Genomic DNA, 18,322 nt, shown 5'->3' with positions numbered 1-18,322 from the left:
AGGCGCCAACATTGTCGGTCTTTTGAATATTTCTAGAATTGTTTCTGCCGTCTGTATTATTTAATAGCGGCTGACATTCAGCCCCGCTTTTTTGTAACTCCCGCAGTTGTGGTTCTTTAAGTATCACTGGGAGGCTTTTAGCTGAAAAATAGACTTTTTATGAGCTGCGATCAGCATAGTGCCTTTGAACCTAAGTGGATTACCAAAATGTGGAGCAAAGAGTATGAATCATTGGAATTTCATAGGGGCCTCCTGGACCTCCTGGATTTATGTCGACTTCACTCTGTATTTTATGTTTTGATGTACTTCTGCCCGACAGAGGCACGTGTTAGTGAAGTGAGGAAGGATTCAAAGTATATCTGGCTCTTGCAGTGCCAAAGCAATTACCGCACGCCTGAGAGGACGAACAAGTTTGTTTCCTTTGCGCATTCATGTTCACGCTAAGGCAGGAGGAAGTCTAAATCTGCGATGTCATTGGCTGCTCTATTGTACTCACATAGATGCCGCTTAAGTGTGGTCATCACTATTGCAATCAATGATGCATACTACAGGACGTGCATAATTTATCCAATCATTTATGAGACGTTACGCACAGAATGTTGATATTTACAGTGGACCCCTGCATACTTCAGATTCACAGATTCATTTATTCATAAATTTATTTTTCAATAAATAATATAAATATGGCATAATAAGAGATGAATACATAAATAATATAAATATGACATAATAAAATAAAAAATATATATATATATATATATATATTCGGAGCAGATAATATACTGCAATGAGTTGCTCTGTGCATGTATGAGTCTAAATTCAGTGGTTTCATTAAAACAAAGGGCAAAAGAGAGAGGTCTCCTTTGTGCCTTTTTCTTGTTTGGATGTGCATGACTCAGCATCCCAGTAGTGTCGTTATTCTAGCCATAAAAGCAGACTAATGTGCGGTCTTGCCGTGTCATGTTATGTAACAAGCCCATTGATATTCAAGCCTGACTTTGGCCTCGCCTTCAGCTTCTAATTTTATGCCATAGATCTGAATGTAGCCTTGTCAAATGAATACCAATTACTGCACGTAACGTTGCATGAAAGAGCTTAGTTTTGCACTTTCTTCATCTTTTCATCATTTCTCCTTCTTCCACCGTGGACTCTCCCGCCGTATTGATGTTATCTGATTTCCCTCGTGCTCATATTTACGGCGAAGGCTTGCTTGTCATCTGTCACTTGAATGTCATGATGGTTTTCTCCGTTTCCTTTGTGTCTCTTGTCTTTAATGCTAAGTAGGAACAGTTTTTTCCCCCCACATTGACATTTCCATTCCATCGTTCGAAAAAGTTGCCGATGAAAATTCTGCGAGTGATATTTTAATACGTTGAGCTCGCTCGGTTCAGCAAAATGGGACTTGCTGCTTGTTTATCAAGATGGTCACTGACGGACTCCCATTTCGCGGACGGAGGAGGATGAGAAAAGGATAGACAAAACAAATGATTAAACAAGACCTACCTGCACTTTCTTTGTGTCACTTTCGAATCTCAAGTTGGCTGTCGAAATGTTCATAAAATCTTCATTACTTTGTGACTATTATGTGTGTTACTTTAAAAATAGGAAATCTCTGCCCCTCTCTTAGCCCCATGTGTCAAACTTTAATAAGACGGGTCAATTGGACCCAACAGCAGGTTTATAATAGGGATCTGGTTGTACAGGACGGGCTCCCCTGTGCGTCATACTCGGCTAAATGAGGTCTCTGTTGGCGTCGGTGACGGGCCACCGTTGTTTTGATTGCCGTTCCAGCGCTGGAGCTTTCTTCCCGGAGTGGCCGGGTGAAGCTGATGGATTCAGTCGCGCGGCTGACAACTTGGACACCCTTGTTAGCGATGCCTCCCTACCTGCATGTTGAATCAATCGTTTGATTGGAACCCTGGTGATTAGCACAGACGGACAGACAATGGGAGCCGGCCAACCAGGTCCAATATAATGATATCAAGGATATAGATTGCCCCAGTCGAGCTGGACCCTGATTTATTGTCGGACAAATTGCATTCTAATTAGAATGTATGTCGAGTCTGTATAAGGACCTCCCGGTTAAACTGTGAGCCGGTTTGGGTAACCCTGCAAATGCTTCTTTCGTGAAGACATTACTTTTGTTTCCTTCTCTCTGCTCGGTTTGAATATGTGTCTTGTCTCATTTCATGAGCCCTCCTTGCCTCGGAAAAAAAGAGAAACAAACGCAAGTTGTGGCATGGAAACAAATTCCCTAGCAAAAGCATCATTCAGCCAGCCCATGATACGAGCAAACTGTTATTTTGTGCACATGGTATTTGCAAATAAATGCTGTCAAAGAAAGTGTGACAGGCCCAATACAAATGCATGGAGAGAAAAAAAGATGAAAGTAATGTTTTTGTTCAAGTGTCCTAATTATTTTCAGAGAGTTCCATCTTTTTCACGAATAAATATTTTAATTGGATATTGATTGATACCAGCGTAATGAAGCGGTTTTGTCAAATATAGCCAAATGCTTCTTTGGATTCAAGGCTTGGATTGAAGGGACGCAATTACCTTTTGCATCTTTCATTTGGACAGAGATGACAATGTGGGGAAAAGAAAAGGTTTGCAAAAACGTCCAACATCATTTCAATTTCTCGCAGAATTCCGTCACTTGATCATGTTCTTACACTCACTGTGGCACATTTCTGCCTCTTGTGTTGGGTCTCTCTCCCTGTTTGTTATTCTGCTAATTCCTCCCATGATAAAATTAAATCAGACTCAGCAATTAAATGACAACATAAATGCATCAAACTTTATTAGAGATCTTTATCGCCAATACTGACCACGGATTTACTTGAAATTGAACCGATGCTCTCGCAGTATCGCCCACCACGGATAAATTCCCATTAACCTTTGAAAAGTAATGAAAAACAGGTCGTTTAGCCACTCTTTATAATGAGGCACAAAATGAATGACTTTGTTTGCACGGGTATCGTTGCGCTTATGGCCGATCCGACGTTTTTGCCGCAGCAGGAGAGCGCTATTGATCGTCCGGGATTCACGCCAATCCTCGTTACTGGTCTCTGTCCTTTCACCTTTCTTTATGTCCCTTCTCCTTCCTGCTGATGTGATTCTAACTCACGGCAGGCCTAAGTGCTTTAATAGAAATGTATTGATCTTTGGCACACGCCCGCCCGCCTGCACAAGACTGGACCTTTCACCTGGTATCTCCAGCTCTGTGCTTGACGCTCACACTTGATAGCAAAATGAAGAGTTGCTTTGTTCTTCATCAGGATGACAGGGTAAGTGTGGTGATTTGCTGAGCCGCTTGCAGCCGTACAATCAAAGTCTGTGGCCTGCACGCTCCGTCAATGCGTCCTTGAACAACATATTGACCTATCGGTTTGTCAATATGGCTTCACCATGAGTGCGTGTTCTCGTGCAGGTATGTTTCCTGCAAGGTGGTGTGAAGAAAAAGCCAAAGAACACACACTCATGGCTGTGAATCAAGTGACTCAATAATAGATGGCTCTTGGAGTTTAACATTAATATGGACGTGACTGACCCATCACCCTTCCAACCATGCATCCATTTGACTTCATTATGCTTGATTAGAAGTTAGTGTGGGGAGTCACGCTCAAGATTTATTGACATTCATTTGAGCAAAAAGATGTTGAGTGTTGTCAAAGTCAACTGGGGCTAGGACTGAAATATATCAAGTGTGTACTGAGAATGCACTCTGCTCCCTTTTCATTTCCAAATGTAGCCAGCACTGTCACAGCAAATTTGACTTTCCCAACGGTCGGAGTGAATGTGAGACTCTTTCCCAACGTGCGCTAGACTGCCTGAGGCACGGCCGGGGTTCCGATTTTGTTTAGTTTGAACGTTTTCTCAAAGGCGCTTTGGACTGATATCGACGACGTGTCAATGGCGATTGGTTTTGATATTGAATTAGGCATCTCCCAGCCCTAAGTCCAAGCAAATGCAAATGTCCTTCATTTTAGAATCCAACTTTAATCGTATTTTACTTCCTCCCACCCTCTCCAAAATTGCCTTCAGTGATTTGTGAATATTTAGATAAATGGCACTTCCCACAAGCTATTTCACTTCCCAAATCTATGCAGTGCTGAATTTTGCACTGTCGCGGCTTTGACTACATGCTTTTTAATGAGTCGCTTGTCTTTTTAAGGTTCATCATCGTCTTTTGCTCTATTCTCGCTACGGCAGCAAGACTCCTCAGTCGGATGCTTAGCAGCTGAGTCGGACCCGCTGTGTCCAGAACGCGCATCCTGTTCAGAGGTTCAGGTCTGGTCTCAAATAGCAGACTCTTTTTTAATTACCAACCTGATCCTCTTCCAACCTTAGGCCATCCTTAACATCCACTTGGGATCTTCCAGAGTCCCAGAAATGATGGAACCGTCATTTTTGTATGGATAATCAAACGTCTGGGGATGCCGGCCGGCCACATGACCTGGCTTGAGTCATCTTTAAGTCACCTATTGAGTAGGTCTTGCTTGGCTCAACACTTGACTTGGCATTCCTGTGTTTTGATAACTTAGGACTTGCTTGCAACTTGAAAGCCCAATAGCTTTGTTCTAGTGGGCCAATTTGGATTGCATTTGTTCTCTTCTCCCAAATGGTGAACGCTGATCTCACTTGCCTGGTTCTCATGTCCTCAAACCACATCTGAATATCCCCTTCTGACATTAATTAACTTTGACCGTGGGCATGGCAGTGGCTCAAAGATAATCCTACCAATTAGTCAAACGGTCTAACCTCTTCTTATTTCTATTTATCGACTTATTTTTGCATCAGCAAGTCGGCTAATGGGGTGAAAAGGCGTTTAGTCCTAACTGCCGCCGCTGCCTTTGGTGTGAACGTGAATGACTTTGTATCGATTGGCGCGAAATGTTTTTAATGTTGCAAATGAGATCTCGCAATTGGCAGATAATGGGAAGGTGGGAGATTTGCCGCAATCTTGGTTTCAAATCAGGGTCTCTATTGAAAATCTTTACCAGTGTAATGAAGTGTCCTCTGAAAAGAACTTCAACATTCTTTGAATCACATCTAAAGAGCCACATCGAGTTTACTAGGTTCCTGAGACTAACGGCTGTTTTGGATTATGGTTATTGTTGTTATCGGGCGATCGATGGTGGTGAGGTTGCAGATTTCGCCCTTTGGAAGTTAGTGGTCCGTCTATTACAGATGCCCTTTCTCCAAGCTTAATGGACTACCATCAGAATATGACCGAAAGAACACCATTCTATTTGATTAATGACGTTGTACACTACTGCAAAGTTAAGAGGGTACATATTATGGGAAATTGACTTTTTAATTGCTTCTCTCTATCAATAGTTGGGTCTCCGGCCTTCCTGGCCACCTTTCAAGTGTGAAATTGAACAACCAAGTAAACCGTTTGTGAGCTGCCTAGGACTAAAAATGTGTCTGCTCTGAATGTTGACGGATTGTGACAGGCTGGCTAATACTGCCGTTGCAAGTCTCTCCGCCCAGGACTTGGACAATAGGCTGGATGAGGAACTGCTATTTTAAAGCGTAGGCCCAAGTCTGTCGGAAAAGTTGTTGGTATGGAGATGGAGATTATTTGTCTCTGTCAACGTGGATGTGGCCGACGACACGGATCCGGTCGGTACACTAATGGACATGTGATGGATGTCATCTTGGTAATCAAGCTCTGCCTCCACATAAGACAAATTGTCTTTTTTTTATTTTGTCCTTCTCAGCCATACGCAGGCTAACGAAAAGCATCAGCGACACCGTGTTGTCAGACTTGGCCCGCTTTGGTACATATAATTAGGTAAGTGACTTGAGCTAAGCAATTACATTTACTATGACCTTCATTCTTGCTAATGGCCTTGTGCCTTCCTATATACATACGGGCTCACTGTCACGGGCAGAGACAGAGCGACCATATGCAGGGAAAGGGGAAGTGGAGAGCTGGCTAATAGGAAGCAACACAGGTAAGAGAAGAAAATAACAGATCCAGCAAATGAGGGCTGGGTGGCATACGGGTAGACAGGTAGCAAACCAGACAAATGGCTTTGCAGGCTTTAAGTAAGAGGGTCAAGCAGCTGGGAGCAGGTGTGCTAATGAGCAGAAGGTGCGGACGTTCAATGCTGATCAACAGGACGGGAGGAGCCTGCTCCCGGGTTCGGATCAGTGCCAGGTGTGGCTTAGAACAATGGACGGAAGGAAAATCAACGCTTGGGTGGCACTGGCACGTATACATCCGAGTTGAAACATCCATCTTGTCGGGCGGCCATTTTGTCTCTTTGTGACGCTGCACACAAAGGTTTGTCCGTTGATGGTGTCGCCGGCCGAGCTGCGGCGAATGGCACTCCCAGCCAGAGCGTATCGCTGGCACAACATTGGGTCTGGCTTACTTGGTGAAATTGGGCCACGATTTTGAGAGGGATCACTGAACGGAACAAGAATAGAGGACGCCCGGAGGTTGTGTTCGTCTTGGACATGCTTCTCACACTTATCATGGATCCAATTAGATTGGGCAGGTGTACCTAATGTCTTGCTGTATTTTCTCAAAGGAGGGAATCGGCCCACTCGTCCTCTAGAAGAGCTGCAGGGTCAGTAGAGTAGCCGGTGCTCAAGGATATCATACCAAGTGGGGCCGGACCGGGTTCCTCCGCATGGGGGTTGACCTGGATTTCAATGAGCTGTGATGTTTAGGGGCAAGATTGTTCTCAGAAATGACTCCAAGGCCCTCGCAGCTGCACTCTAAATACCAAAGGGGTTCTCAAAGGTTCCGCAGCCCAAGCTTCTCTCGCTCCACAACGGCAGATTAAAGTAAAAGCAGCTGCTTGTTGACAGACAAATGGCTCCTCAATGGTGCAATTGTAGTGAACATTTCCTCGGCGTGTGTTTGTGGTGCACCGTGTGAACTCCTCAGGTGTACATGCATAATACATAAGGGCTCGCTGAGCAAGCTCTGTGTTTTCAACAATGAAAGCATTGCACAGTCATGTGGGAGATGAGCGCTCCAGTCAGTCAGGCTTTTTGCTCCATCCAAATACGGCTGCTCGGTCAGCTTCTCGGTGTGATATGAGAACAGAGGTGCTCAGCCAGTATAATACATGCGCCACGTAGTATATGACAACAAAGCCAAGGCTAATCCTGCTTCCGGAGGCTGAGTGTGATACCGTTGGAAAGTCAAAGAGCCGGGCTATTGTAATTGCGCTTTAGGTGAGAGATACTGCCAATAATCTTTTGGATACAAAATAATTTTATGGCTATCCCAATTACCTGTGGAGTTCTGCCTAACCCATCATGATGCGAGCGCTCTCGAGGTACACTGCTGCTAATAAACACATTTTCTACAATGTAAGGCAGCGGTATATGCGAACAAATGTTTTTTTGTTTTCTTTTGCTTCCAGTTCACGTGAAGGAAGGAACCTGCGAGGTGATTGCAGCGCACCGATGCTGCAACAAGAACAAGATAGAGGAGCGATCGCAGACCGTCAAATGCTCCTGCTTGCCGGGACAAGTGGCAGGAACGACCAGGGCGGCTCCGTCTTGTGTGGATGGTAAAAGCCAGCCTCTTTTTCTTGCTCCGGCTGGAAAAATGAGATTCGAAAGCAGGGAAAGAAAAAAATAAATAAAGATCATGCGGTTCAGCCACGCAGTTTGATTTGATTAGTTGGGCCGCGGGCCATAAATAGAGATCAAATCAGTTGATTCGCTCGGCACTGGCTTGTTGAAGCTGCGGCAGTCCGCTGGAGGAGACAGCCTCCAGACTGGCTCATTTAATATCACGTCAATTGTGGCCTCTGTTGCGAGCGAATCAATCCATAACTCAAGTTTCCCCCTGACAGGAGCTTCCTCCGTGTTGACACTTGTCTAGTCACTCTGGGAAGCCCTTTGACAGCTGCACAGGCTCACAGCCAACACGGATTGCTGCGTACTTGCTGCGCATTTAAAACAGCGCCGTTTTGGACAAAAAGTCAGCCGTTACATCACATTCACAATGTTTAATAAATGCTTCTATTTACCAAGAAAGATATTGTGAGAAGCTTTTAAAGAGGTGAGCTATATCTATATATGTATAGCCCTAAATCACAAGCAGTCTCAAAGGGCTTCACATAGACAGAAATTGACAATTATTCTCAAAGCATCCACTGATTTTAAGCTCCCATTAAGATTAAGATCTGGTGAATCCATTGCCATGAATGAAGGACTCTCCCAAACCTTCTTTCTTTCTGACTTTCAATTTTCGCTGGTCTATTCCCCGCAGCATCCATCGTGGCGCAAAAGTGGTGGTGCCAGATGCATCCCTGCATGGACGGAGAAGAGTGCAAAGTGCTGCCGGACTTTAAAGGGTGGAGCTGCAGTACGGGCAACAAAGTGAAGACCACCAAGGTGGGCTATGTTTTGTAGACATTCAACGGTGGGACTGGGCAATCACAAGTGCAAATTGAATGTTTATTTCATTTGATCATATTTATCCCTAACTGTATTATTTTAATTCCACCCCGTATCACTTGACTACACATCAATCAAATGTCAGCTCGTGTGTATTTAAAGCACATTCGCCAATGTGATGGCTACCAAATGCACAGCCCGTCACCGATCGAGAAACGCATGACGTTCAGGGCGGACCAGAATAGTATATGATTTTAGAACACTGTGAAAAAAGGTGGAAATTGTGCTGGTTTTTAACTTTGATGAGGTGTTTGGAGTGTAAATGAGATGTGGAAACATGTGACACTCAAGAACATCACAAGCAGAAAGGCAATTATCACATATCAGGGTGCACCGGCAAGTGCCAGGGAGACTTGAAGTGGAATTAGGACGGAGATTGAGGGCCAGGCCGGTGTTGGCGATCCGTCACGGCGCCCGCTCGAACCTCCCCACCTCCCCTGCCCTGCTCCGTGTTCGACTCGCCGAACGCTGTGTCGCCGAGCCGCCTCGTCCATTATTCATGTCTACGGGAGACCCGGACGAAGCGGAGTCTTTTATTTTAGCCGGGTTAATAATTCAGGCTCTCCAACACTGCCACAGGGGGAAGCTGAAACAAGGGCCAGGTGGCCCGAGAAGAACTCATCACAAGCGCATTGTCACACTCATTGTGTGTGCTGGACAATTTACGCTCTGAAGATAGAACGCGAGAGCACGAGTGATTTCGATTGGTTTTGCATTGCTCATCTCAAGTCGGAGCTCATATTTCTTTTCAGGCACTCTACCAACCACCAAAAACCTCGACAGAAGAAGAAGAAAGGAAGGAAGGAAGGAAGGAAGGATAATATGTTGGGCACACTTGTATTTTGTGCAGGCATTAAAAGAAAATGATCCAAGGCACCTCTATGTACGTATATCGTACTGGAATCCAAACCCTGACTACTATCCATTCCTTCCTATCTTCTATAGGTAACCGATTTGCCATTGATCCTCAAAGCGTCCAGGTTTGCTCCTCTCCTGCTTATTTCGACTGCAAGGGAGGCTAAATTCAAAAATGTGGCTTGGTAGTCAGTATGGATGGAATTCAAATCAACATTCATCGCAATGTGCCAGAATACAATTGTCAAATTTCACTGGCTGCAATTTTGAAGAAAAAAGACCTCTGCTTCTTTTCTCTCTTTCAATTTATGGAAAAATTACACGGGACAAGGACCTTGAAAAGAAATCAGCGAAATAAATTGCAATGGCAAATTTGAGGAAAAATAAAAAATGCTCTCATTTTGCAATACGATTCATCTTCAGCTGGCTTTTGCGCAATGACCAGCGGTGGTATGCGTTCACAGTCGTGCTGTCGATGGCGGCTCCCGCTAGCCACCTGCCATGGATCAAATGGCAGAAGCTTTTCCCATTGCTTTTCACGCTAAAGTGTGGAAAAAACAACGTGGCTCCCAACACACTCGCACCTGCCTGGCTTTAGCTGACAATATTAACAGGAAGTGAAGGCAACCAGCGGCCCTTTTCTTGCACGCCCGCACCTTGCAAGCAAGTTATGTCCTAAGCTTAGGTGACTTTTTGGTCCCGAAACAAATAAGATAAAAGATAATTAAACCAAACCTGAATTTATCGGAAAATATTCTTCAAAAGTCATAATCAGCATCATTGATCAGACATTTAAAACGATTTCAAAGTGTATTTCCTTTCTAAAAGAATGAACTCGTCTGTATTTTATCTTTATGTGAACAAACGTAGCTTTGAGGCGCACGCTGTAATCCTCCCAGTGACTGTAGCTCTTTTTTTCCCCTGTTCCTATCTAGCTGTGTTTAAACACAAATGCATATCATGTGCATGCTGGGAGGTGACATTTATAAGATTGATTGCAAGTAAAAAAAATTGACCATGGATTCTTTTTATAGCTTATTAAGTCTTGGCTCGGGGCTCATACGGGCAGCATCAATTGAGTCAGTAAGACAATATTTAACCACATTTCATTGCTGCACTTTGTCGGCTGGACTTTGAATCGAGTCATGTGATAGGAAGTACTTAAGTATAAGTTCAGGTATTGGTATAGGTATTTTGGATGATATTTTATTTTTACTACCTCCACTAGGAAACAGATAGCTCGACTTTCTTCTCATTCATCTGTCGAACTCGGCTTTTTACTGTTTTATCTCCACAGACGTTGGCGACATGTATAACCATGGTTGAGATTTCCAATTGGGCTATTTCCTCCAGAGACGATTGATCTTAGTTGTGCCTGGTTATCAAAATGAGCATGCTACGGTATATCATTGAGAAGAAAAAAAGATTTGAAATGGTAAAATATTGACATTAGCACTTATCTACCATTGTTGAGTATACTCTTGTCAGAAACAAGCAGTGGCAAATGGCTGCCTTGAACCAATTTAGAAATGCGATTCGCCAACTGGGCAAAACAGATGCATGTTCTATAAAAGAAGAGAAAAAAGCAGACTGATTTTTTAATTTCCAGGTAAGAGTGAGTCCATTTTTTGGCGTATTTATAATTAAGTCTTGTAAAAGTCAAATTGCTCTAAATTGTCTGCCAGTAAAGTCTAGTACATTTTAGATCTGTTTCATGTAGGAATTGACTCAGGCTTATTTCTTTACATACGTGTATGTGTACTTGTATTGAGTGTTGTCGAAAAACAAGATTTGGAATCTTCAGCAGTTTTTTTTTTTTTTTTTGTCCGATCCCAAAGCAGCTTATAAGCGTCAAACTCTGAGCAGCTTTGGTCTTCTCAGCCATCCCCCTTTCGGTGATTACTTACACTGATAACCCTCGCAGCGACACCCACCACGCACGCACGCACGTAAGCACGCACGTAAGCACGCACGCACGTAAGCACGCACGCACGCACCTGTTGGTGCCTCCGCCACGTCTCCCGCCTTCTGCTGCAAGTGTAGCATGAGAGGAAAAAGCATCTTTTTTTTTTCTCACACTGATCTCAAAGTGAAAATGAGATGACGCATCCCAACACAGCAATCTCCGTCTTCTGCTCGGGATTATCACACTGTGGAAAAACATGCATTGCCTTGCCTTTGCAAGGGTAGCATCTCTTACTGTAACGTCAATAAAAGCAGAGCTGATGTAAAGCGTCGCCTCGGGAGAAGTCGCATTAGAAATGACAAATCTTTTGGGCATAAAGACGTGTGGAGAAATAAAAAGATCATGAATGACTGTTTCATTTGCTGCATTGCAGGTGCTTCTTTTGCCTCTATATCATTGTCGTGCTGTTTATTTACTCTTTCAATGACCATCACATGCATATTCAAACTTCGTTTTCAACGGTTCCTACTTTCCCTTGATGGTTACGGACATCCAAGCACTTCTGAGCCACACCTGGCACTGATCAGAACCTGAGAGCAGGCTCCTCCCGTCCTGTTGGTCAGCATTAAATGTCCGCACCTTCTGCTCATTTGCACACCTGCTCTCATCTGTTGACTCTCTTACTTAAAGCCCGCGAAGCCAGTCGTCTGGTTTGCTACCTGTCGGCTAGATCCCTGTATGGCACCTGGCCTGTTTTTTGGTTCTCCTCTTTCTGCCCATGAGATTTATGTCAGTTTGAACGTTTTAAAATGTCCACCAGTAGCACCAGTGGTTTATCAAAAATCAATTCAATTAGATTCGGAGCACATTTGACCTAAATCTGGCCCAGGACTGTACATAAACTTTCCATGCCAATGACCTTTTTTAATATTTTTATTTTTGTCTCATTCATTCCAGAAGATGTCATTTAGGGGACATTTTATGGCTATCAAATTTCAAACCAAGTCACATTTGACCGGATGATCATGTAAGGTTTTAAAGCCATCCAAACCTAATCCTCGCAAAGCATTGTGAATCCCGCTAATCCCGCTTGCTTATGTAGGGATGGTAAACACTGTGGCATTATGTCTGCGTTCGTTCGCTGGCTGCCAACTGGCTCCATTCACAGCAAAAGACATCCGGGGCTGCCAGATGGCAGAAGATGTACCTTGGAAAGGTCCCATATTTGCCAGGTGTTTCTTGTAAATGCAGCAAAATTAGGAAACCAATGGAAGTGGAGCTTCACCCATCTCGGTCCTCTGTACAGTCCTTTCTGAAAAAGAAATCAAATTTGCCCTAATTGTTAATTGCAGAAGACTTAGATAGCGCTTTAGCTCGTACGTCGTGATGTTTCAAAATAACAGACATTTGATATAATGTAGCTTCCCGTCAGCTTACGTTGGCATTCTTTTTTGGGTTGAAATGAATTTTAATTTTAAGACCATTAACTGCGCTTTACTAGTAAACTCGATCAGTCAAAAGATAGGCAATCAAAAATGTCTTCCTTGAAAGGATGAAAGCCGTATCTGTCCATTCCAGTCCAGTCCAGTCCAGGCAAATGTCAAGTAGATATTATTTTTTACTTTCCTATGATTGCAGACTGATTGCCTTTGGGTTATTTTAGGGCTCGGTTATATTAGTTTCACGAAGGAAAAAATATGAATAAAACATGGCCGCTTTTGAAAGTGCCCTCACAAATGTTACTTAACGCTTTCTCGAGGTTTCGAATAAATTCGCAGTGGAAGCTAAATATATGAACATGTTCTGGGATCCGGACTAAATTGGTCAATTAATCCATTAACCGTAACGTACACTCAAATGCCCATCTTCTGCGGACCAATAATAAGAGTCTATTTTATTTCACCACAGAGCTTGGCCCAACTCTGTATCGAGTTGAACTTGTTGAATAATCACTTTTGTCGACATCAACCATTCGCTGAGGGAAAATAACTGAAGGATAATGGCTCAGTATAATCTTTTAGGTATCTAAAGAAAATCTGAGCTTTGCTGACTTTGCTTTCAAAAAAATGCTTGAATTTGATTATCAGCACGTGTGCGTTTGCTCCGAGCAGAACCTGCTCCAAACTGAGTCAGCGCAGTTCAACGGAACAGTAGCTAAACGTTTATCCTTCGGGCAATCTATTCAAAAGTATCGTATTACAAACCGGCTTCGTTTGGGATCACTTCAATTGCAAAATGATCACCCGTTTTCTTTTCATCTGATTTCCAAATAATTGCCTTCTGGTTCAAAATGATTGGTGGAGCAAAACCGAAAAGAAGAAACGCAATCGATACTCGTGGCCCCCGTTCGAAGAAGGCGGCGTTCACTTTCACATGATTGACGGCACAGAGACACACGCGCTTTATTGTACATTTTATGGACTGTTGTTTATGAGCACTTCTTTCTGACTCTTCCCTCTTTTCACTCCCCTTCTAGGTCACACGATAGTCGTCTGTTTGGGGCCAGACGTCGTTTATTTCAGCCGAGGACGCTGGGATCTAATTTTTTCTTTTTTTTTTTGCTTTGCGTTGGATTGTTGGAAATGAGAGACAAATAAGGACTTTGGTCATGGATGGACATAAAAGGAAAACAGAACAGGGCTTCGTTTCAGACTGCGTCTCGGGAAAAAAAAGAATAGCGACTTTAGCGTCATCAGTAACACGACTCGCCGACAAACATTTCTTTGTATTATAGTTTGACTCCTATGATGCAGAGGACTCCAACATGAAGATATTTATTAGCTGAAAGACTGTGGATTATTGTGACAGCGGACAAAAAAAAAAAAGGAGAAAATTGTGATGTGATACCTTTGTGTTTTTTCTTCACCATGTAGAGATCCTGAAACGCTCAATGCGTATTTGTGTTGAAGATCAAGCCAGATGAGCATTTTCATTCCTTTCAGCCTTATGAAAAAACAACATTATGTTTCATGGAGTTGTTAGGATATCAAGTCATCGCTACGTCGACTCGATATGTAGAAAAGGTGGTGGGGGGGCTGCTGTGATAAAAAAACACTTTTGCCAAAACATTTAAATGGTATCTGTTGCACCGTTGATTACAAATGTCAGTATTATCTCAATAAATCTAACCTAATGGACCATGCCGTTTCTTTGGATTTGCTCTCCACATTTCAAGCGGTTTTCAAAAGTCGCTCAAGTCGAAATAGGTCAGCGGCGCAAAAAAAAGGCCGCGTCTCTTTGCAGGAACTCCAACTGGCATGTGGTCATAATTATCTCTCCTCTGAAACAACTGGTCTCCCATTTGATTAGTTTCCACCCAGCACTTCATCTGGTGAGCTGTTTGTCTGTTTGTTTTCAGCAGTAGTTGAATTAACAGTGTCTACAGAGAGCTCTTTCTTCTTTGTTGTTTTGGATCCAAATGATTGTCCCCCGGGTGGTGCTGCATCTCACAATCACCAAAAGTTGTCAGTCCAAAGACAATAAAAGTGTCAGCTTGGAGAAGTACGTACAAGTGGAGGGTCAGATGATGGATGAATAACCGGATGGATCGATGAGAGTGATTGGTGGACAAGAAGGATGGATGGTGTGTAGGAGTGAATGGTTACAATGGATGGATGGACATCATGTAGGAATGAATGAATTGTTTTTTTGTTTTGTTTTTGATAAGGTGAACCAAACGGCAGATTGATTGGTGGAAATATGGAAAGGCGGCTGACTAATGGAAAACTTGTGCAGATGAATATATGAAGACAAGAGAGATGGACATTCAAACGGATGGATTAGTATAAAGTGGTGACCATGATTGATGGGCGTAGACATTTGGATGAATGTTGGCAGGGCTGACTGGATTGAAGGATTGGATGAATAGCTTTGAGGAAAAGATGAGTGGATAACTCAATAGTTGTGGATGTTATACTTGTTTTTATTGATTTCGTGAATTGGCAGGGTGGATGAATAAATATGGGATGAAGGAGCGGATGGCTGAGGCTTTGAAAACAAAGACTGGATAGACTGATAATGGAAAAAATAATGGATGGAGTTGGTCAATTGATTTGGGGAGATGGATGATGACAAATTGGAGGAAAGAGTTGGGTGGATTCTGCAATGGGTGGGGCTTGGATGATGGATGGACGGACGGACGGACGGAGGGACGGACTCTTTTGATGAGTGGATGGTAGCTGATAAAAGCAGACTGTTTGATCCCCATTTTCTAGCATCTTCTCCATATAAAAGAATCCAATTAAAACACGAAGCCACCCTTATCAGAACTTGAGTCATTGCCGAGGGCGGCACTTCCAACACGATTGCAAGTCAAGTTGCCATGGTGACCTCCTCATCCAGCCACTTATTCAGCCTATAGCTTACATCAAAGCGGAGCTGCGTCCGAATCCCCTAAAAGCCGCAACGCATGGCGGCCAAATATCAACATTTCAACCACAATTCTGTGTTGATAAATCTCGACTCCATCAAAGAACCTCTTTCACTTTCTGCCTGTAATTGAAACATGAACATTCAGGGCAGAAAGATCCTTATTTCAAACCTAATTAATGAGGCAAGCGTTTCAACGCTCGCACCCACAAATCCAGCCCACCGGATGGCGCGGAAAAGGGGGTGTTTAGTGATCCAACTTGTTTGGTTAGAAATCATTAAATTACAGTAATGACTAATTTCTCATTCCTGCATGCGAGCCCCCCGAGACCGCTGCAGATTTAATAAAGAACCGGCGATGAATTACAAACAGGCGGCGGCAAAGGCTTCATGATTATACAGAGTCATTCAAAAGTGCATTAATAAAACAATAGAGAAACATCGCTAAATCATTTGAGATAAAGCTTATTTGCATAATTCATTAAGATTAATCAGAGCGGGGGAAAGAGTGGGAAAATAGCAATCCATCCCATGGAAGTATCCTTTTCTCTCTGCAAACATTGAGGCAAATCTACCCTTGGATCTGACAATTAACCTCTGTGTGCTTTACAGGCCCTTCGGCGGAGAAAATACAATCCTCCAGTCGTTTACCTTGATGCGGAATTATTTTCCATTGATGATGAAAGAGCTGTTTGTGGCAAAGCTCCTCTGGGTTTTGTTGCTTTGTCATAAAAGACCTTGAGTGGGAATGTATCCCGCGTGTTTTGACACCGTGGTTGGTTGAGAGAATTGGCTGATTGTCATGCCATGCCATGCTGTTGACTCTGGCAGTTTGCTTCTCTCTAGTCAAATGAGCTATCTACTTGAGTAGGGACTTTATGCAGACCAGCTAAGTCTCAAATTGGCTTGGAATGCTGGAAATTCGACCACATCATAAAACCGAGTTAAGCGAGCAAGAATTGTATAGCTATCTATAATGAAAAGGATCCGGAGAGAAAAACATTCTGAATGTTGCCACATTACGGTCGCTGCCTTTGACCCGGCAGCTGTTCTTTGTAAAGATCTACCGTTTTCAATCTGCCATTAGCATTTCAAGGCCCAATGCTACGCAGAGCTGCAATGCTAGTCGTTCTGACTTTAATCATAGTTTGCAGTGTCTGTTTTTGGCCATCTTTCTGCTTTTCTTCATGCTTAGGGGTGCAACTTCAGCAGATAGTTGTGCTAGATCATTTGCACGAGACAGGACCACCCCCACAAAATACTGACATGTTGAAATGACTTTGGGCTATTTTGACAGAAGCCACATTGAATCACTTGGGAAACTCTTTGGCAATCTAAAAATCAATGCATATGACGTTACCTTTAAAACCACAGTTTTGCGCGGTGGGAATTTGTGTTTGGAATAATAGCCGGTGTTTTCTCTCCCCCCCCCAATCTGTATTTGACAAAAATCTCTTCAAGGGTTTATGCAGTGCTTAGCTGTCTGTCACTACTCAAGAACTGCCAAAAGTTGTTCCGTTGAATCGCAAGCATGCAGTCAAGTGGTGTTGTGTTGCTCCTGATAATGAAATTCTTTGCGGTGGTTTCTAATAGCGTGTGTAGGTCATTAGTTTATAGCCAGTGTCACTGCGGCTTTTACACGCGGACGCCTCTCAAGCTGTTGATTAAAATCCTCCCACTCCCCCTGCCCGAAATGAATTCCCCGCCTGACCAAATAGAGCGGATTGGGAAATGAAATGAGTCAAATATTTCATGTAGGTGTTATTGGATGCGGGTGACTTTTTTGACTTTGTGTCAATGCGGATGTTGTTGTTTAGTTGCAATCAGCAGTTTCCTTCACCTCTCATTGCCGTCGTGTATGCGACACTACATTGTTCTGGTGCAAAAACATCTGTTTGGATTTGAGAAGGGGATCTTTTCTGGAATTAAAAAAAATAATAATCATTTTTAGGAGCAGTGGATTCCACCAGTTAGTGTTCTTGAACCACACAGATTTCAATTCCAATTTAAAGCTCAATCAATTCCCTTGATGTGAAACCGCCGCATTTCTACTTTGCGTCATTGCGAAAGAAATACTTGAAGTTGAATTTTCTCCTGTCAAATGATAAAAATAATAATAACACCAACACAATGATCATTTAAAATGCAAAACATGAAGGGGCTCACACTTTACCTAAGTGCTCTGATACAAGAGCAAGCTCTCACTTACACAAACACCATCTGCTACATTTATCTTGACGGAATGAATTAGTTTGGAAAAGCTGTCAGATACACCAAACTAATTCGATTTTCCCGTGTCATAATGAAAGCTGACAGACTAATGAAAAACAGCTTAATCTCCAAAACACCCCAGATGAGCTGCAAAAGCCTGGCCAAATAAACTCTTGCACTTTATGTGCTATATTCTCTTCTTTTTTTTTCCCTTTTTTTTGTATATGTGTTATTTGTTCCCCCCAAAGAGGATGTTCTAATTCGTTTGGTGTCAGAGTCAGGATGTTATTTCTCGCAGCTTGAAGCGTTACGCTTCACCAAACCGTTTATTTCCGAGTGAGCTGTGTCGTTCGTTCTCTCGGTATCCCTAGGCATAATGGGATTATCCCGCTCCGGGCAAAAAAACGCGGACGCTGGGAAATTCTCCTATCAAAGTATTGCTGGTGTACCTGACGCCATGTTTTTCCACGCTGGGCTGGGCCCGTGAGGCGATCAGCCCGTGAATGATGACCAGGCAGGCATGGCAGCTGCTTCGGCCAAGTCACT

General features: G+C 43.2%; 1 protein-coding gene across 1 annotated transcript in view; it reads left to right on the top strand.

Moving 5' to 3' along the window:
• tafa3a (TAFA chemokine like family member 3a) overlaps window positions 1-14,334 on the top strand; it is a 51,079-nt gene extending 36,745 nt beyond the window's left edge. The window contains exons 3-5 of the mRNA XM_061292117.1: window positions 7,392-7,541; window positions 8,249-8,373; window positions 13,674-14,334. Of these exons, the coding sequence (XP_061148101.1) occupies window positions 7,392-7,541; window positions 8,249-8,373; window positions 13,674-13,685 (287 nt within the window). The 3' untranslated portion in view covers window positions 13,686-14,334. The remainder of the gene's footprint in view (window positions 1-7,391; window positions 7,542-8,248; window positions 8,374-13,673) is intronic.
• The last annotated feature ends 3,988 nt before the right edge of the window (window positions 14,335-18,322 follow it).

Source organism: Syngnathus typhle, linkage group LG11 (genome assembly GCF_033458585.1).
Source record: "Syngnathus typhle isolate RoL2023-S1 ecotype Sweden linkage group LG11, RoL_Styp_1.0, whole genome shotgun sequence".
NCBI lineage: Eukaryota > Metazoa > Chordata > Actinopteri > Syngnathiformes > Syngnathidae > Syngnathus > Syngnathus typhle.
Note: the sequence above shows the minus strand (reverse complement) of the source record. Positions and strands in the feature narration are given on the sequence as shown.